This window comes from Protomyctophum parallelum (assembly GCF_964188405.1).
Source record: "Protomyctophum parallelum genome assembly, chromosome: 6".
In the NCBI taxonomy this organism is placed as follows: domain Eukaryota; kingdom Metazoa; phylum Chordata; class Actinopteri; order Myctophiformes; family Myctophidae; genus Protomyctophum; species Protomyctophum parallelum.
Window position 1 is genome coordinate 7,154,439 of NC_139701.1, and position 22,132 is coordinate 7,176,570.

General features: G+C 42.6%; 2 protein-coding genes across 2 annotated transcripts; both read left to right on the forward strand.

The window, feature by feature from the left end:
- Positions 1-393: 393 nt before the first annotated feature.
- On the forward strand, positions 394-6,955 carry LOC310860886 (flavin-containing monooxygenase 5-like; the record flags this gene model as incomplete). The annotated part of the gene is made up of 10 exons (XM_083768074.1): positions 394-528; positions 775-963; positions 1,332-1,497; positions 2,078-2,220; positions 3,631-3,830; positions 5,035-5,170; positions 5,288-5,507; positions 5,689-5,761; positions 6,164-6,416; positions 6,806-6,955. The coding sequence occupies exons 1-10, from the start codon at positions 397-399 to the stop codon at positions 6,953-6,955; spliced, it is 1,662 nt and encodes a 553-aa protein (XP_083624200.1). The 5' UTR covers positions 394-396.
- A 3,340-nt stretch (positions 6,956-10,295) lies between these two features.
- Positions 10,296-18,992, forward strand: LOC310860887 (dimethylaniline monooxygenase [N-oxide-forming] 2-like; the record flags this gene model as incomplete). Its single annotated transcript, XM_083768075.1, has 11 exons — positions 10,296-10,330; positions 11,595-11,733; positions 12,761-12,949; positions 14,248-14,413; positions 14,595-14,737; positions 15,635-15,834; positions 16,082-16,315; positions 16,411-16,532; positions 16,670-16,745; positions 17,496-17,565; positions 18,636-18,992. The coding sequence occupies exons 2-11, from the start codon at positions 11,602-11,604 to the stop codon at positions 18,990-18,992; spliced, it is 1,689 nt and encodes a 562-aa protein (XP_083624201.1). The 5' UTR covers positions 10,296-10,330; positions 11,595-11,601.
- Between the last annotated feature and the right edge of the window lie 3,140 nt (positions 18,993-22,132).

The following is a 22,132-nucleotide window of genomic DNA, read 5'->3' on the forward strand; positions in this document are numbered from 1 at the left end:
TTGTTGTTCTTGTAAGGTTTGCTTTTTGGACTCTACTACTACTACTGGCTTGTACTCTGTTTTGTTTTGCCTTTTGTACTTTGGGCCTTTTGGCTCTCCTGAGTTTCCAGCTACTACTCATTTGTTTGTTTACCCTTTTCTGCCTTGGACTTAAATACATCTTTTGAGCGGCAACGGGCACTAAAGCTAGTGCAGAGATGCAACTCCAAAAATGCACAGAACACCATGTTGAATGTTGGAAAGTGGAAACGGACGGCTAGCAAACCCATTTTTATATTGAAAGCCTTAATCTCAGATGTATGCTGCATGGACACTGTATTTAATTTCTATATTTGCCAAATGGTTGAATTTGCCTGGTAAGTGTTGTTTGTGTTGCAGCTCAACTCCAGTTCCAACATGGTACACAGAGTGGCAGTGATCGGGGCAGGCCCCTCTGGCCTCAGCAGCGTAAAGGCTTGTCTGGAGGAGGGCATGGTGCCCACCTGCTTTGAAAGCAGTGACGACATGGGTGGACTGTGGAAGTTCAAGGCAAGGCTAATGGGGGAATGGCTCTATTATACTAGTGTAGAGCCAGTACAGAAACTGCACTCTCAACATTAAAGTGGCACTATGTAACTTAATTTGTTTAATTTTATATTATTTTTATAAGCTTTTATTATATTTGTAGTTTTCAATTTCTAACCACTTTGTTGCTTTGAAAGTATACTTGATGGGCATATAAAGTGGACACTGGACAGATATGGACATCATTGACCAAAAACTGTTCTTCTCCAGGAAGTGTCGGAGCCTGAGAGAGCCAGCATCTACCGCTCCCTGACCATCAACATCTCCAAGGAGATGATGTGTTTCAGTGACTTCCCCATCCCTGCTGACTACCCAAACTACATGCACCATTCTAAGATCCTCAAATACTTCAGGATGTATGCAGAGCACTTCAAACTGCTCCAACACATCCGCTACCAGGTAACTTAAGACCCACATCATCATGCCATAATCACTGTCGGGCAGAAACCTATATCTCTATTTTCATTAACACTTGATCATATACTACGTAGCCGCAAGCTGAGCTCAAAATGTGGTGTGAATCGACGCATTTTGCTTTGCTTTTTTATTTGAATACTGAAAATTGGAAATATGAGGTTTCTACCGGACAGACGATATGTACAGAATTATAAAATGGGCTTTAGATCCTTCTCTCGTCTCCTACAGTATATAATTTACTTGTATCCCATTCCCATTGTGATATTTATGTCACAATGGTTGTGACTCTCAACTGCTAAAGAAATGGATATCAAAATTACCTGGGACTGGACTTTTTGTTTCCATTTCAGACCTCTGTGAAAAGCGTCAAACAGCGGTCAGACTATGCCCGCACCGGTCAGTGGGAGGTGGTGATCGAGAACAAGGACGGAAAGGAGGAGAGGCATGTCTTTGATGCAGTCATCTGCTGTGCCGGCCATTACACCTACCCTCATCTACCACTGAAAGACTTCACAGGTGAATGCAATATAATGTATGTTTTCTTTTTTTAATCAATATGTTATTGTTTTTATAACAAAATTATAAAAATCCCGGGAGTGTGACACACTTGATGAAGGTCCAGGGGGACCAAAATGTCTGTCAATTTGAATAAAAGATGCTGCTGAGCAAGAGCAGTATGCAAGCTTTTTGTTCATGAAATACTTTTTTCATAATTGCTTCAGTTGTCCCTGTCCAACACACCTGCATCTGAACAAAGTGGATGTGCGACTATTTCCTTTGCATAAACGTATGAGACATGACAAGACAAACTTTACACAATGTTTGGATATATTTTGCACTGAAGCAGAAACAAAACTGTATAAAAAAAGAGAATAAATAGCAAATGCTACAGCTATTTCCATTATCATCCTTTCGAAGCATGTCGGGCACGTTAAGAGTTGGGTAAAAGGGCCAAACCCTATCATAGAATTATCTTTTCCTTTTCGAAATATAAGTTATCCTTTCAAATGTCTATCTTGACTGTAGTGAAATCACATAATGGAGCAATCACTTTTTACCGTCCGTAAATAACTTGCTGTGTGCACGTGTGTTGCAGGAATTGAGACTTTTGAGGGGAAGTATTTTCACAGCTGGGACTACAAGGGGCCTGAGCACATGCATGGGAAGAGAGTGGTGGTCATCGGCATCGGCAACTCCGGTGGTGACATTGCTGTCGAAGGCAGCAGAGTGGCAGAGGAGGTTGGGAATTCATCTTCATTCATATACTGTATACTGTGTGATTGACCTAAGCTATAGTGGTTCTCAGCCTTTTCTGGATCAGGGCCAGATCAGGAAGATCTTCAATGTTTTTCAGGCCAAGAACCCCACGGACAGCTGAGAAAGGGATGAAGCTAGCCTTGTGTACAGTATACAGCGATACCAATATCACTGTATGGATATTAGTCTCATCCCTCTCAGTATTCTATTTATTTCGCAATGTCCCGCCCCATATTTGCATACTGGCCCCTGGTTGGTTATAGCCTGGCTCCAGACTAATCTGCTTGGCTCGTCACCATTTTGGCCATGAAGTCCACCCACAATTTCTTATTTATTATTATTATTATTTTTATTTGACAGTGACAAAGCTCATTAATCATGTCAGTTTTCACATCAATGTAAATGGGCCAGAGTTAGCCGAAGCTAAATTTCATCTGTAGTCCCTGGGCAGGCTCTTAAAAAATGAATGATATAAAAGGACAAAGTGTAGTGTGCCTGCACACAACACCATGCGTTGATGCCATGTGTGCATTTGTGCAAGCACCCAACACTACGTCCATACAAAAACACAATACAAAACAGATGAAAGAGGACAAAGTCTAGTGTTCCTGCACACAACACCATGCGTTGATGCCTTGTGTGCATTTGTGCAAGCACCCAACACTACGTCATACAAAAATACAATACAATACAGATAATTGAGAGGGGCCAGACTTAATCTGCCTGCCCTGGGGCATTGCAAAGGCAGATGAAGGCTGGCTACACAAGGCTAGGATGAAGCAGCCAGGGACCCCCACCATATTGTATAAAATTGTGTTGCAGATTACACTTTTTCATAGTTTCATATACTTGACAGCATTATCATCAGTGTATTCGTATTTCATAATGATTCATGTTAATGTGTATTTTCAGACATTTAAGTTAACCAGTTAACTTAACTGTCACTACTTTGTAACCTTCACCTTTCACTCTGTAGGCTACTTGTTCTGCCTTTCCCTCTACACCAAACCTCTTTGCAACACAACCCGTCTACAAGCTCTCAATGCCTTGCAGCGAGACAGGCGTTGTGAGATTTAATGTCAATCTATTTTTGGATAAGGCGCTATAAGGTCTCCTCAGAATAGGGATGCTAGGACTAGGGTTCAAGAGCCCCTGTTGAAGACTCTTGTCTTAGAGTGTTCACGGCCCACCCATCTGACCACTTATCACGGCAGCCTTGTGTGTGTTCCCTAAACATTAGTGCTTTGCCAATTATTTGTCTCCCACTTGTAATCTCCTCATGGCCTATGAGAATCGGTGGCATAAACTATAACGGTTAGCTTTAGCTATATGATTAAATGGGTTAGCTGCTGCTAACCCATTTAATCATCCATCTCTCTGTTTCCTCTGAAGATGTACATGAGCACTCGTCGTGGTGCGTGGGTCATCCGCCAGGTGTCGGACAACGGCGTGCCGGTGGACATGCAGTGGAACACACGCTTCATCCATATCCTGTTCCAGCTGCTGCCCATGAGGATTATCAACTCCATAGGCGAGGGCATACTCAACGCCATGTATGACCACACCATGTATGCGCTGAAGCCCAAGCACAGGTAACGCCCTTGTAACAACTGTTTTCTCTTATCATGTAAAGTCACAATGGCATAATGGTCTGTTCTTTGCTGTAGATGCCTTTTTTTTTGTACAGCCATTTTTATTCAGCAGATGTTCAAGCTCACAGCCCGTCACTTTGTTTGTTTGACATGCATCTGTATGTCAAGACTCAATTGTCCATGTAACACTTAATAACGTTATAACGTTATAGGGCTGTCAAAGTTAACACACTATTAACTAGTTAACTCACAATCCTTTTAATGGCACTAATTTCTTTAATGCGCGATTAACTCACTGTGAAGTTTGACAGAATGGTTGAGAGATGCATGCATGTGAATGCAGGCAGTCAGTGAGCCCCGCCTCTCTCCCCCTCTCTCTCTCTCCCAGTGAGTCTACACAATTAGAAAACTTAGAAAAAATGTTATATTGATCAACATGGCCCGTTATCTCTCTCTCTTGGCCAACATCAATACAGTTCTTTAGTTTGGGTCTGGAAGGCTAAATCTCATCAAATGGTGGTCCGTGGCTCAGATGCAGAATAAATAATGGGCCTTGATATGAAAAATCTTGAAAACCACTGATTTAAGGTATATTTAGAACGTATACAAAATATGCGATTAATTTGCGATTAATCACAGTTAACTATGGACAATCATGCGATTAATCGAGTTAAATATTTTAATCGATTGACAGCCCTAGAATCTGTATAGTATAGTTGTTGCTTCTATCTATCCATCTATCGTCCGTTGAGCATACATATGTGGACACATTCCTCTGTGCTCACATTTTTGTGGACGAGGAATGTGACCTATTGACCCCTGCAGGGTTGGAATGAGCTACCACCACATAATAAACATAGAGAATAAATCAAGCTTTAAAAAGAAATTGAAGGCAGCGGTGATTAGGAAAGAAATTATGTTTACAGTAGTTAGCTTGTAGAGTGTTTGATTTCAATTATTAGTACAGTAGATAGTACAATAGGATATACAATGTTTAGTTTGTAGTTTATAATTTGTAATTTAATATAATTTATAGAAGGTATCTTTTCCCCATTTTATATATTTTTTGGTCGTACTTAATTCTAATACAGTATAATGGCAACCTAAGTGCCAATAGTTTTCCAGAAAACTTTGCAAGGTGTTTTTTTTTAAATGCGATGGGTTAACCTATGTGTGGGTGGTTGTTCATTGCCACTGCTAACAGGCTGTTCAGCCAGATCCCAGTGATCAACGATGACCTGCCCATGAAGATCCTGTCTGGGAGTGTGGTCATCAAGCCAAACGTGAAGGAGATCCGGGGCTCTACTGTTGAGTTTGAGGATGGCACTGTTGTCGAGAAGGTCGGAAGAATGCTTTGCTTTCTAGATAAGAGTTTATTGACGATATCAAGCATGAATATATGTATCGTCGGTTTGAGCCATTGCGGCTAAAAGCTCAAATTTCACCCTTTGTTCCAGGTGGATACCATTGTGTTTGCCACAGGATACAGCTACGGGTTCCCCTTTCTTCCCTCCAGCATTCTGCACAAATCTGGTCATCGTGTGGCTCTGTACAAGCATGTGTTCCCCCCCACCCTGGAACATCCTACCCTGGCTGTGGTGGGCTTCATTCATGCCCTGGGAGCCATCATGCCTCAGGCTGAGATGCAGGCTCGCTGGGCCACGCGAGTCTTCAAAGGTGAGGAGTCCATATACCGTATGTATAATTAAAATATAAACCGCGTGGTGCTCAGGATGTGTATAGTCGTCTTTAGGTCCTTTTTTATTATTATATAAAACTGGATCGCTGTAATCAGTTTAGTTATGAAAAGAAACGACTTTGCCACATGTATCTCAGTTTACTGTCTGTTGTTCCACAGGGTTAAATAAGCTGCCTTCCAGCCAGGCCATGATAAAGTCTGTGGATCGTGACACAGAGGACATGGGCAAAAAGTATGAACTATATTTTGCAATAGTATAACCACCAATAAAGTGTAGGTACAGTATGCTCAAACTGACTTAATTCCACCTGGGAAACAATAGTTGTATTATTATTATGCATCTGCTCTACAGAAAGGGTCTCTAACCCCCTTTAGAAATGTGCAGATACCCTGTATAGACTTAAACTGTATGTTTTGAGAAGTTGCACCACCCCTCACTAAATTTAGCCTAGTTGTAGATTAAATGGCTTAAGCTTTTAAACTATGACCATGGCCACTTGGTGTGAGGTGGTGCAACTAGCTCCGGGGGCCCCCAAAATGATTTGGGGTCCCGAACCCCAGTTTGGGAACCACCCCTCAACTGCTGTATATTGACCGACAATCGCACTCACTTTCTTATCTTGCCTCCTCATAGCTTCAATGTATCCAAACTGACACCCATTCAAGTGGATTTTGTCAGCTATATGGATGACCTAGCTGGTGAGATTGGAGCTCGACCCAGCCTCCCCTGGCTCTTCTTCACAGACTATCCACTGTTTAAGAGGATTCTGTGGGGGCCCGTAACAATGTACCAGTACCGTGTGATGGGAGCACGGAAATGGGACGGAGCCCGTCGAGCCATCTTCACGCAGTTTGACCGCATGCTCCAGCCCCTGAAAACAAGAAAGGTGAGCAGTTGGTTGCCGTTTGCCCCTCTAATTATCCACTGTTTCCCAGTGGGTCAGGACTGACCTTGTGGGTCACCGAACAGAACATCCCCCTCTTTTCGTTTCCTACAACAATCACACGTGTGAAGTGATAATGACATCATCAGACACTATGATGTAAAATTGTCCATTCATTGTCAATAGGGAATTTATTGTTTGTGGGACAAAGTTTATGAACATACGTACACTTACACTAAAAGCTGGACAAGCGCCCCTCAAAATTATTATTATTTCAAAGTAAAACAAAAAAGAAAACAAAATCTGTCATGAATAAAATATCCATAAATGAAGTAGACACTTTTCAAACGACAAAATTGGTATAATTGAAAATGTGCCCTGTCTCTTGCCAGGTGGAAGAGCCTGAGAAGTGCATTGCTGGCCGTCTGATCAAGTGGAGCCTGACTGTCATGGCCGGAGGAGCTGTTGTCTACTACATCCATGCCCGTGATCCCTCCACCTTCCCTACCCTCCTGGCCAGACTCCGTCCACAGACAATCTGAACATACTACACTTATTCCATGACATGAAAGTGCCAACTCTTGAAGAACCTACTGTGCAAAGTTATTGGCGCAGGATTAACAAACATCAATGATGCATCTCATTCTGTATAAATGTCTGCATTAGGAGCTAAAGAACTTTGTCTTTCACTTGCATTTATGAACCAGAATAAGCTTTATTCTCACTATTCCTCCCACAGGTTATGGTAATTGGGGATGATTATTGGGTATCCTTATATGAACATGTTAATCAATTACTAGTTCCAGCCTGTAACTGATTACCCTTGTCAGTGACTGGCGTTCATCACATTGTAATTCACAATGTTGGGATAAATTTACAGGCTTTACAAAAACACTTTTATACAAATAACTAAACTGAAAGGCACTTGACTCTTGTAGCACACTATTTAACTTATAACTGTATTTTTCTAATGTCCATGTACATACTGCAAACTGTCTAAATAAATTGTTTAAACCCTTTGTCCACATTTTGTAGAACAGTTTTATTTTGGTAAACGATAAGAGTAAAACAACTAGAAAAAGTGCCCTTCTGGGCACAGGTCTCCACCAGGTTATCCACAGATCCGTGCAGTTAGAGGTAAAAACACTTTTCGGCCAGTTATAGCGCCACCTTCAGGCTGAGTTGAAATTGTTCATGTGGCATTTTGTCCTCGGCCTAGTGGGAATGTGGGTGCATAATTTCACGGAAATCACGCGATGTGTTCATGATTTGCAGCATTTTGTTTGAAACTGAGCACTCCTGTGAACTTTGGAAGCCAATCTTAACCAATCAGGATGGAGTGTGAGAAATATGAAAGACCGGTTTGGTTGAATGGCTCTAGAGAGACTGTCTACCAATTTGCGTGATGTTTGGACAAAATCTGTAGGTGTGCTGTGCAAAAACCTGTTTTGCACAAAGCGGCCTCCTGGTGGCGCTATAACAGGCCGTTCTGGAAAGTTTGGGGCAGAGGTTCATGGTTGGCATCCAGGGAGTGTGTGTGCAAAATTTGGCATCGACCGGGTTAACGGTGGCTGAGATTAGCTGGTCACGGACGGACGGACGGACACACGGACACACGGACACACGGACACACGGACGGACGGACGGAGTGCAAAACATACTCTCCCCATGCCTTCGGCTGGTGGAGACAATAACTTAAGAATACAGCACATTTACAAAATAAAAAAACAGGCATAGTCGAGGTGACAATGGATCGACGTAGACACCAAAAAATGTCTTTGTTTTACAATAATTGTAAAGTTTATTTGCACGTTTAGAGATCACCTTAGTTGTAATGTCGTCCCCTGACAAGGACTGTCCAATGTTACCCCAAATGTTACCGACTTTGATCCAATGTCGTTCCAAACAATATTAAAACTTATTCGCCTTCTGAAGGCATTTCTTTGGGGTGAACAAGAGACTGTCTTCACAATCTCAGACACATTTTACAATGCAGTAGACATTGTCGTTAATGTATATTATGAGAAGTGGACCAAGTATGGAGTTCTGCAGAATGCCAAATCACTGTCACTTTCCCCATGTACTTGCATACATAAAGAATATGAAATGCCGTTTCCCCTCAGTCACTTGGAGTGCAACATAAAACATAAAGCCTATTTAATACACACAAAAAGCTAAAACTAAGACAGCATAAAGAGCCCCACTATGTACAGTATGTATGATGAATTGGCCTGTTATAGCGCCACCATGAGGCTGATTAGATTTTCTTTTAATTGCCATTTCTTTCTCTAGTGGGAATGTGTGTGACTGTGCATAATTTGATGGAAATTGCATGTGTTCATGATTTGAGGCATTTTTTTCAAAACGGACCAATCCTGCAAATTTTGGAAGGCAATCTTATAGCCAAGGTCCGTGTTGATCACATGACTATAGAGATAGTGTATACCGATTTGCGTGACGTATGGATAAAATGTGTTTTGCAATAATCGGCCTCATGGTGGCGCTATAATAGGCCGTATAATAGGTTTGTCTGCATCCAGGGAGTGTGTGTGCACAGTTTGGCATTGACCAGGCCAACGGTGCCGGAGATTAGCTGTACGCAGACACACACACACACACACACACACACACACACACACACACACACACACACACACACAGACGGACAGACAGACAGTCGGACACACACGGACGGAGTGCAATATACTCTCCCCATGCCTTTGGCTGGTGGAGACAATAAAGTGCTGTTGCCTAGGAATGCCTAGGAATAGTAGGAATCATGAGTTTGCACAATGTTAATGGGTTAATGCACCATGAAGTTTCACTCCCCAGATGGTTTCTTGGATCTTATCTTGAACAGGAGCCACTCATATGGCAGAAGGCCAGATTTTATATGAGATTTTATCTGACCGCCTTCCTAAATTATTCATGGCCTGCCAGTATATATGAGTGTTTTAAAATTAACCTGAACAGAAGATTTCTAACTGCTAGTGGCTGGGCAGAAGATTTCTAACTGCTAGTGGCTGGGGAAAGAAAGGCTTTTTTCTTTTTCCATAAGGCTGAATTGTTTTTTGTTTTGTGCACAGTACAGATGAATGACTTACATTTGTCCAACAGAAGACTATCGATGTCGTAAAATGATAAATTCTTATGTGTCTATGGTCCAAAGGATGAGAGGAGATGAACGAAGTCAGGTCTTTTCACATTTTCAAATATGGTCCCCTTTGAAAACCCTTTGGACACCCTTGCCATATGATGTAATAAACACCACATACTGTAAACCTGCTGTCATAGAATGTAGAGAGATTAGTCCACAACATTATATTAAATTGCATTTTCATAGCGCTTTTCTATGCACTACTGGACCAGGGTGACCTACGTGCCACTGCTTATTCAAAGTGCTTACAATGGTTAATTAATTCACACATTAGGAAGTGAAGTGACAAACGGCCATCGCCAGCGTCCTCACTTCCCACACCAATGGTGGAAAGCTAGCACCGACCGACTCATTGGAGGCAATGTAGGGTTCAGTGCCTTGCCCAAGGACACTTTGACATGTGGACAGATCAGCCCAGGATTAAACTGGAAACATCACGGTTCCCATCTGGTCTCTGCAGCCACTCTACCCACGAGCCACTGCCAAATGTTTGACTGAAAGACTCAACGTATTTCTGTCTCCGAAACCAGAATAGGGATATATTCACCCATAGATTTGCAATTCTATTTTAATATCGGAAATATTTATTTTGGTCAAAAGGTGGTGCTGTTTTTTATTCACGGTGTTCTGTCTAGAGTAGACATCAAATAAAGGGTTAACAAACTCTTCCTCTGTTTTCCTTTGAGTTAGTTTTCAGTTTTAGTTTCAGTACTGTTTGTGAGAAGTGGACACATGCTATACAGATTCCAACTGTGAGAAGGTGAGTGGTCAGTCTGGTTTGGTGAGGTTAACATTCTCCCAACAGGGTTAGAGTCTGACTGACTGAATAGAAGTTAATGTTCAACAAAACATATCTACTGACTCTAGTCTAGAGGCTTCTCCTGCACAACAAGCTTATACCTGCACAGCGCACACAAGCCTCAGGGGCATACTGTAGGTAAGAACAGATGTCTTTAATTTCATGCATTGATCGTGACGTTGTGTAACATGTGTTAATGATTACATGTTGATGACCTCAGTGGAGGTGGGATCACAAAGTATGGGTGTTATTGAAACCCAGTATTACTTGCCTTTGGATTAATTGTCCTCCCTTTTCTTTCTTTTATTTTTATTTTATTTGAGATATTCTATAAACAATCATCTTGTTCTTTGTACCTTTGGTCCCTCTCTAACCCAATTTAACGTGACATAGCATACTGTACTAACATGCATTCTGATTGCTTTTTCTATTCCCTTGTGTTCTCCTAGCACTAATTCCTTTACACTTTGTAAGTCACTATAGATGAAACTGTCTGTTAAATGCCTAAATTGTAGCTATAGCTGTCATTGTTATTAGGGATGACACAAAGTCTTAGCAGGAAATGAACTCCGGACACTATTTTCATACTTTTCTTCATCATTTTTTCCCTGTCTCTCTTTTTCATGACCTTCTTGATGAAAAGTCTCAATATGTTGCTGACACCAACTGTTTCAGTGGGCATTGTTATAATCATGATCGCCCATGTCTGTGTACTTGAACATGAGACACAATTCAATTCAATTCAATTCAAAGGGCTTTATTGGCATGAGAAAACATACGTTTACATTGCCAAAGCAGAAAGAACAGTACAACAATACAGCAATACAATCAAAACACAGTGTACTTGATATGTATTGTGTACTGCCTGAACTGTAGCATACTTTATAGTTAGGCTACGAGAGACATCTCAGACAGCAAGGTCAGCCTTGCTGCAGTAGGCACGTTATTATGTCTGATATCTTGTTGTCACGTCATTATGATCCAACACTATATATGTTCCTGTGTGTGTAATAAACTTTGTGAACCTTTAGCGTGATACTGTCTCGTGTCGCGTTATTTGTTCTCCCGGGCCCGCCGCCGCAGTCGTCGTACCAAAGGAATAATTAAACTGGATTGTCACACACCACCCAGCCTGCACACACACTATCACTACCTGTCTGCCAGAACCAGACGAGGGTCCAATTAGAGTTTACAACAGGCATTAAACCTGCCCTTTCCTGTGCAGGTGAACAATGGTCCGGCGCGTGGCAGTGATCGGAGGTGGCAGTTCGGGTCTGGTCTGCATCAAGACATGTCTGGATGAGGGATTGGAACCGGTTTGCTTTGAGAGCAGTGATGACATCGGTGGTCTGTGGAAGTTTAAGGTGGGTGAGGGCACAACCTTTTAATGGCAGAGCAGGTGAGAGATGGAGGAGATAGAGGATAAAGAGAGGGAGGATGAGATGTGACACTGCAGAGTCAAATGCAAGCTATTGCATGAACAGATATGAACTTGTTGAGCCACCAGGGTGACCTGTGAGGACATAGATTTAAGACATATTCTTTAGATGTGCCTTTATCATCCCATTTGCCATTTCCTCACTGGAGATAATCCAAAAGATTGGCATTCATTATGCACAACAAATGACTGATAGACAATGTGTGGCTGAAGCGGTAGTACGTCCGATGGGGGAACAGAAGGTTCCATCTCCGGCTACTCCTGTGTTAATGTCCAAGTGTCCTTAAGAGTGGGGATAAAAGTTATAATAATAATAATAATAATGAGGGTAATAATAATAATAATAATAATACAACATTGAATAAATATAAGATATAAAATAAATTACCTTTGACATAATCTAAATGTCTCATTAGTAGATATATTACTAATATCTACTAATATCTTCGTCTTCAATGTTTGTGTTAACTCAATGTTTGTGTTTACAAACCCTCAAAGATAGACATAGGAAAAAAAGTTGTATAGTGCCACTTTAAGGCCCTGGCTATCTTACACCTGTACAACACAAAGCAGCGGTGCAACGAGGCAGGTGTCATTTTCATGCCCAGCACCCATGTGTAATTACCATACGGTACTTGCCCTTATCTAGTCCTAAAATTAGGTGTTCTCTGGCGCATTGCTATCTTAGGTGCAGTGAGAAAAGTCAGAATGTGATTGCACTTTAGACTGGTTGTCTAAAGCAGTGGTTCTCAACCTGTGGGTCAGGACCCCCAGGGGGGGTCAGTCCCCAGATGATTGTGAAGTGACAATTTTAGGACTTTTAAGACCTTTTAAAGGTCCTGAAGTGTCCTGAAAAGGTTGCAAACTGCTAGTCTAAAGTCTAGCGCAGTTCCTCACTCATACTAATTGTTGACACGATTGCCTGGCCTGCTCCCATCTGTGTCCACATGCAGGAGTCACCTGAGCCAGAACGTTCTAGTATCTACCGCTCACTGGTGGTCAACACCTCCAAGGAGATGATGTGTTTCAGTGACTTCCCCATGCCTGCTGATTATCCAAACTACCTGCACAACTCCCAACTGATGCAGTACTTCAGGCTGTATGCTGAACATTTTGACCTGTGCAGGCACATTCGTTTCCAGGTTATTCCCCTCTAATAATCCCACTGTTCCCTCTCCGTATACACTACTGCTGCTACCGCAACTTTCTTTGTTTCTTATATAATGCCATGTCTTCTCCCACTTCCTTCTTATTTGAAATATTTAGTTGCATCTGCACATCATCATATCCACGTATAGACACATGCAATATCCTTACTTTGTTGTCCCACAAATCTTTAAAGATGTTGGACATAGGATCTTATTCTTCTACAAAGCTCCAATTGATTGGATTGATCTTCTTCAATCTCTTGTTGAGTCTTAGGTCACATTCTCACCTAATACTTCGGTAGACTCAGAACCGTATGGGCGGGGAAAGGGGATTCTTGCATATTTAATTGGCTGCGGTTTGCCTTCACACTGTCATTCGCAGCAATTGGAAACGCAGCAGGGGGGACCTTTATCAATTTGTTCCGTTCATAAACTATAGCCTACACAGGGACCCCCCCCCCTCTCTCTCTCTCTCTCTCTCTCTCTCTCTACGCACGCAGCCGCCACACACTGTTCTTTTGGGCATGGAGGCACAGCACTGCATGAGCGCACTGATATAACTCCCCAGTCCCACACAGTGACAGCACTCCATGTTTACGGCACGCACAGACATTAGAATATTATGTAGGCTATAATACACTGCAGTGTTTTTATGTGTTTTCTTAAGCAATTGATTAATGTAGCCTACACGTCCTCATTTCGATCAGGGCTTCAGTCTCCTTATTCGACCACGTCTATCCACAGTAACGGGACATCTTTGCGCTGCGTAAAATATGCCTTAACCGTCTCCAACTGTGTTCAGCTCCTCACCCGCCACATTATGTTTGCTTCATTTCCTTTATTTACTGCGGATTGCATTCACACCTGCACCGAATCGTAGTCAAGTGCGATTCGAAGCGAAGTGAAACCCACGTTTTTGGACGGAGTAAAATGCGGTTATTTGCTGCGCATTAGGATTCGAATGAGCCTTCACACCTGCCAAACGAAGCGCACTTTCTGACAATGCGCAGCAGGATTCGTTTTAATCGCAGCAAAGCTCTCTGGTATGAATGCGACCTTAGATCCATTACATCTTTCTGTCGCTTCAAGACTTCACTACCTGCATTCACGCCTTGATACAACTTGTTTATGCTTTTAAATTGACTACCAATAAGATCATTTTTATAAGGTACTCGTAAGGATACTGTACTTGTATTTGTACTGTACCCTTATTTATTTACCCTTAAATATTATATATTTGTGTGTAAGGGTTCATATAACTTCATGGGCATGTTCTTGTACCTGTCTTTAAGACCACAGTGCGAAGCGTAAGGCAAAGGCCAGATGTCTCTGCGTCTGGCCAGTGGGAAGTGGTGACCGAAAACAAAGTTGGGCAGGAAGAGAGGCACGTCTTTGATGCAGTTCTGGTGTGTTCAGGCCATTTCACACACCCTGTCTTACCCCTAGAAGACTATCCAGGTCCGTAAACACAAACCAAATCAGACGTACCGTATTCACCCTTTCCACTCAAATTAGGCACAGTATACAAAGACAGTTATTGTGATATTTGATGTACATGATGAGTTGAGTATAATTATGTCACGTTGAACAAGGAGACTTTCTCCGAAAGCTTAAGGACAACCCCTGTGTTCCACCCCAGGCTCTGAAACATTTCCTGGAAGGTGCCACCACAGCTGGGAATACAAAGATGCAGAGGACTTCAGAGGGAAGAGGGTTGTGGTGGTTGGCATCGGAAACTCAGCGGGAGACATTGCTGTGGAGATTAGCAGGTCTGCAGACAAGGTGAGGTGGAAGAAGAACAGAAAAACACAACTTTAGTCATTAGTTACTGCAGGGTTATGCTTGTTTTATACTTTGTTGCGCACTGACAGACCTAAAATAGCCCTACTGTACAAGCTGATGTGGCACGTTGTGAACTTGTAGATCGGCCATTATTGGTGCGCGACAATGGCACCCAAATACTGCCTTGTGTGCCTTCAGCCAATTACTTGCCGTTTGTATCTGTCTCTGTTCAAACTAGCATTCAGTCGATGAAGACTTTTCAAGAATTGAATTATCATGTTTTGTGAGATCACCGTGACCTGGATATTTTATCACCTAGTCGACATTCATGCCAAATGTCATGACATTCTCCTCAAGGCATTCCTGAGATATGGTTCACAAGAACATAAAAACATAGACAGTGCCTGCCGCCTTGATCTGGCCACAGCTGTGGGGGCTGGTGGAGGTATAATCAGGCTTGTAGGTGACTAATTCTATTTAGCCTCCCAGGTCCAAATTAAAAATTAGACAACCAGCATGAAAATCAGTTACCAGAATTATGATATCGGTTCATCTATTGCTTATACTTTCATTCAAGTCTTATAACTTTATTATATAACTTATAGTCTTATAACTTTATTTTAGCAAGCTATGATTACGTTATTTGAGCTATTGTTAACACACTCTTTGTGGTAGTCGTCCAGTGTTGCCCTAGGAAAAGGTGTTCTCGTGACACAGATCGTAAGTACAGGGTAATCTGAGAAAAACGGAAGCTTTCACAACCAAAAGCGGGAGTGTCACATGAGCCCCTCGGACCCTTAGTATTGTCAATGGAATATGAGACTATGCGCATCCAATGATCAAAAGAATTTCAAGATAATCGTCAGCTGGCACTTTCTGCATCATATTTCCTTTCAGACATTCCTCAGTACACGCCAGGGCGCCTGGGTGATGGGTCGAATGTCCAACTCTGGGCTTCCTCTGGACATGACATTTATCACCAGGTTCAGCCAAATCCTGACCCGACTACTGCCAAAGGCTCTGGTGAACTGGGTGGCAGAGAGAGATTTGAACCACAGATATGACCACAGCTTATATGGGCTGAAGCCCAAACACAGGTGACTATACAGTATAGTATAGTCTATACGGCAACTTTGATAGAAGACACATTATGCTACTAGCACAGATCTGTCTATGACTCGGCTATGAGAATGAGAGCCTGAGAGCTACAAGGCATCCTGGCATCCATATTTTGGGAATGTCATTATAGGCAAAATGTGTCAGAAAGCTCACATTTAATCAACAGATGTAGTGTATCCCTGCTCTTCTTCTCACCATTGTTGTTGTTTTTGTGATTTTCCCCAGGCTTTTAGAGAAGAATCCAATGATCAATGATGAGCTTCCTGGTCGAATCCTTCAGGGGGCGCTGGTGATGAAAACGGACCTAAAGAGCTTCCAGGGCTCTGGCCTTGAGTTTGGCGACGGCACAGTGGAGGAGAACATTGACGCCGTGGTCTTCTGTACCGGCTATCATTTCACATTCCCATTCCTGCCTCCATCTCTGGCCGAGGGGCCCAGAGGAGAGGTGACCTTGTACAAGTAGGTGCATGATGTTGTAAATACAGTGTGCAATTACTGTCAACTTTCACTGTCATGTATTATATCACAAGTTAAAATCATCATCGATTTTACAGGCGCATGTTCCCGCCTTCTCTAGAGCGCCCCACTCTGGCCGTCATGGGCCTGTTTAATACAAAAGGACCGATTATGCCCGGGGTGGAGATGCAGGCCCGATGGGCTGTCAAGGTCTTTGCTGGTAAACGGATCTGACCACACACACACACACACACACACACACACACACACACACACACACACACACACACACACACACACACACACACACACTTTTATGTACCTAAAAATGGCAATTGTCTTTGTTTTGTTTTTTAGGTCTGAACAATCTTCCGTCCAAGGAGTCCATGTTGAGTGTCATCGAGTATGAGATGAAGAGAAGCATGATGAGGGGGTATAGTTAACAATGTGACAATTATAAACTGGTGTTTTCTGATGCTGCTGAACAAGTTTAAATTATTTGCTTTAGAAAGGGCATTTCACTAGGAAGATATATTGTTGATTTATTCTGGAAACAATACACTGACACCACACAGCGTATTCAGGGCGGAGTCACCACCCCCAGGGGAAGTTGTGATTGGCTCTCGTTCACTGCAATGCAATTTGCGGCATTTCCAAAACAATATTGCGCAGAGTAGCGATTATCAAACGTATTTGCAATGCCATACGTTGAAAGATCTGTTTCCCGTGGACAAGGCACGTTACCTCCGCAAGTTACATATTATCGGCATAGTTTGTCCGTATGTGATTAAGGATTGGAATAAGTTGCATTGGCGGCCATAGAAAATTCTGCCCAGGGTAAAAAACCGGATGTGACGTTTTTGGGCGTTCCTGTCTTATGTGGGCGGCGGTGGCTCAGGGGTAGAGTGCCTGGATGGTAACCGTAAGGTTGCCAGTTCGAACCCGGGCTCCCCCAGAGTTACTGTCGAAGTGTCCTTGAGCAAGACACTGAACCCCTAATTGCTCCCGATGTGCTAGTTGGTGCCTTGCATGGTTTCCGCTGCCATCGGTGTATGAATGGGTGAATGTAATGCACAATCTCTGTAAAGCGCCTTGGATAAAGGCGCTATATAAATGCACCATTTTACACTCATTTTGTTATAATGGCCGATCACTTTATCCATGTTTCTGCCCTTTCTCTCAGCTACTCTTGTCCACGACAGGCTGCCCTCCTGGTGGACTACATATCCTACCTGGATTTCATGGCTGAAGAGGTCAGTCCACATCAGCATGACTCTAGAGAATCTAGACTAGAGCATGCTGTGGAAACGTAACGTAAACGTCCATTTATCTAGAGCAGTGCTAGTGGTTCTCAGCCTGCCCCAGGGAGGTCCCCACATGGTATACCATTATGGGAAAACTGGCAGAAAGACTCACTATACTTCACTTCACACATTTCACTGCGAGTGAAATGTTTGTGGCTGCAAGAGTCAATACTTTTCAAGCTGTTCTCCGGAACTTAATGCATAGATTCATGTGTCACTTGGTCGACTTGGATGAGTCTGTGAATAGCATTAATGTCAGTATAAGTAACCCTGTGAAGAGTTGCACAATAGATACTCCTCTAGCCTTAGGAGACATTTGCTTAAAAGCCTGTATATATAACTCACAAATGCCAGGTTTAACGTACATTTAGACTGTTTTTTTAATTGTATATGTTTTATGTGTTTTTGTTGTTTTTCTATGGACCTTGAGTCTGCAATAAAGGCATTAATTCATTCACTGCATGAATAATTAAGGAAAACTAAGAAACTAAGTAAATAACATTTAGTTTTTGTTCATAAAGTGCTCTGTGCTCATTAACGTTTCGGTCCTAGGGCCTTCTTCAGTGCTACAAGGGTATACTAGTATATACCAGATGATAGGGTATCTGCACATTTGTAAAGCGACAATTAAAGTTTTTAGGCCTACATGTAAAATAAAATAAATAAAACCATTACTGCATCAAAGTAATCAACAAACTATACTACCAAAAATGGTTAAATATTGGCGAAATTGTCAAATATCAGAGGCAAAATTTGTGAAAATTGCATTGTAAAGTGTTTGCATGTATATCACGTATTTTCACAATGGAATTGAGTCAAACTAAATTTAATCCTTCATCTCCTACAATTTGAAGTGCTTGTCAGGGTGGGGTGTCCCCGGTTCAAATATGATTCTTTTGGGGGTCGTGCCCTGAAAAGGTTCCATTTATCTAGAGTCTAGAAATTATAAATGGATTGTTTTGTTTCCACAGGTAGATCTATGCCAAAGGCTCATTCATCATATATCTTTCTAATCACAGATAGGGGTTCGACCGAACATCCCAGGACTTCTACTGAGAGATCCGGTGCTGGGCTTGAAGGTGTTGCTCGGCCCCTGCACTCCTTACCAGTATCGCCTGACCGGGTCGGGCCAATGGTCCGGAGCCCGTCAGGCCATCTTCACTCAATGGGAGCGGGTGGCCCAGCCCTTCAAGACTAGAGCAGTGCCAGAACCTGAAGCCAGGCGACTTGCACTCTCGTCCCCGAAGCTGCTCACCCTCTGTGGGGGAGTTGTACTGGTGGTTGTGCTGTTTTCCCAGTATAAACTCCAGGCCATGCTGGAGGAACCAGCTCAGATTCTGGATAGACTCAACACGTTGCTCGGGGGCTTCTGGTAGACACTGCAGTGTGTTAAATATGGACTGAACTGTATATTCCAGTCTTGTTCTTATAATGCTGCAGACCAGAGACAGATTCTTCAAAATGCCTTCTAAATCAGTAGTTCTTAACAGGGAGCCTGCCTTTGGTGTGAATCTGCGTCATTTTAATTAATCTGGCCCACTGCCATTGACAATATTCAGACCGCGGCCATCTTGCCAGCAAGGTGCTAACTAGGTGGAACTTCCCATTGACAGCCCATTCATCCTATATTTTCGAGCTGTATAATAAATGTCACGTTATAATGTAGGCTAATACAAGTTCACGCGCGCACATTGTCAGCATGGCAGTGACATGCAGTCAATGGTGCGCCCTTAATTACCTAAACATGAGAGAGATGTGGCTATGGGTGTTGAGGGGTTATGAACCGTTATCTTGGTTGATACATCTTTTCAACATTGCGTGGAAGTCTGGGACAGTGCCGACTGCCGAGGGAGTTGCAGACCGGGGTGGTCCAACATTTTAAGAAAGTGTGTACAAAAGCCTGACTGTGAACTAGGTTCAGTGTGCTCGTTAGTGTGGGTGTGCATGCACCTGAGTGTAATCAATGACGATGAACAAACCTGCAGGTAATTAGTTAATTGTCTCTGTTTCTCCTCTTGCCTTGGCCTCATCCCAGGCTTACTTATCTGCTCTTGCCTGCAGTCAGAAGAGAAGTGTGTTTGGTCCAGTTCACATCAAGTTATTGTAGGTTTGCTCTAACAGTGCTCAAGTCTATCTTCAATGTGTGTGCGTTCATGCAAAATGTAAATCCTGTGTTTTCATTCAAATGCTGTTTATTTGAGTGTGGAATGTGCTCTTTGATGTCGTGTTTTGTAACACTGTGTGCACGTTGGTAATGGTGTTTGTTTGACAGTAGTATGATGGTGGAAAGTGTTTATTTACCTTTTCTCTGTAACTATTGATGTGCCATCCTGTGAGAGGGTTATCTAATAGTCCGATAAACAGGCTGTACACTTAAAATTATGGATTCACAAGATCTGGCATTTATTGATTGCCCACAATTATCCCAAATTGAATGGTCATGTGATATACATATGAACAGCAAAGACATATATGAAAGCAAATACGACCTGTTACATCACGAATTCGGATTCGATCATATCAGTCCACAGATTTGGGGGCCCCGCGAAGCGCAGGCCAGAGAGTTACTCTGTCCCGGAGAATTCTGACGTGTCCCTCTCTGGCCTGCCAATATATAGCAATCTCTCAGCCACTGAGTGACCTTGCATGCGCACAGCTCGGCGACACACTCTGAAAGTAATGGTAACTGCTTGAAGGGTCTACTTTCCCCCACCAGCCCTAGGTTAATTCAATATGAGTGCATTGCAGCACTGTTTATATTTACACTGTTTGAGACTGTGAACTTGTGATGTTTATGCCATAATGTAGGCCTGCCCTATATTTATGTTCCACCGTTTGGGTTGTGTGTAATTGAACAATGGGCACTAGGCCTAATTCATACTTCATTCTGATAATAATTCATGTTGTATACATATTGCTTGTTGATAAGCATCATCATGTTGATATGTTTTATTTCATTATTAATGTGTAGCCTATATACAGTCATTCATGTCCAGTGTGTAAGCATAATGCCTTTGATGATATTGTTTACTGTAATTATTATTTCTGTATCATTGCAGACACCACACATAAACGACCGTGTCGTTGTACTGTACTGTGCTCAGTCAAGACTAAGTAAACCACTTAAATGAGAGAGGTTGTCTGTCCTATGTTGTGTTCTAACCGACACTCCTGGGTGAAGTGGAGAAGCCAGACCAGCCAGCCAGTATAGACATTACCCATTATACAGTCCTTTGCTTTAACCCTCACTAACAGGGTGTGTGCCAATTCATTCGTTCCAGCACGATGTCGCCCTTTAGGGCGAGGTCTAAGTTTGTTTGTGCTTCGACATGGTTGTCTTGATATGTGATAGTACAGCGTGCATGTACTTTATACATACGAGAGGCATCTGTTAGATGTCACCAGTGAGGTCTCAAAGGGAACCTATACGGACGGCTGCAATTCGAAACTGGCCCCCGTAAAATCGGAATCATCCCCCACCCCTCACTGTTTGTTTTTTCCCTGTTTACCTCCTTGTTTTTGATTATATAGAACATATTTTCAACAGGTGGTCCGTGGATCACTGGTGGTCCGTGAAGGTATTGCATGTGGTCCCTGACCATGCATTTAGTAATGTAGGAAAGTGAAGATTATTTTATTGACCACAAGTTGAAAAACAATGCAGTAAATTACGTGGTGACATATGATGACGCGTCGATGTTGTCAGTTACTGGGAAGTCTTCCACAGAAAAGGGAGATAGAATCTCAAGAGAAACTTTACCGGATTGCCTGGTTGAGTCACCATTATAAGGAAATGTGCCCATAATTAATTGCATGTGTCTGCTCGCTCATACATACAGTAAGTTACTATAGAGGGTATGCGCAAGCTTAAAGTGAATGGCACATCGAGTGGCAAAGCAACATGCAAAGTGAGTTTAACATTGTTTAATGTTGTTTAATGCAATCAGATAGGACTTTTCTGTTTGGATGTATGGGCTGTCGAGGCCAGAAAGTATTTTTTGCCACTCAGTAGGCATTCCTGCATAACTTCCGGGTTTGATGATGATGTCACATGCATACCCTCTATAGTAACATGATTTTAATATGGAAGGTTAACACCCATATCCTCCCTCCCAACACAACGGTGGTCCCCAGGTTGATTCTCAGTCAGGGTGGTGGTCCCTGGTTTATAATCAATTGAAAACCCCTGATACTTCGGTACGGCAACTGTGGCGGCGGGCCCGGGAGAACAATAACGCGACACGAGACAGTATCACGCTAAAGGTTCACAAAGTTTATTACACAAACAGGAACATATAGTGCTGGATCATAATGACGTGACAACAAGATATCATATGAGACATAGAAACGTGACATGATGATGACTAATGCAGCAAGGCTGACCTTGCTGGTGCTGATATGCCTCTCGTAGGCTCAGCTGAGATGCCTCTCGTATAGCCTATCCATAAAGTATGCTACAGTTCAGGCAGTTCAAGTACACAGACTAAGATGTACTGTGCATGGACTGATTATACAG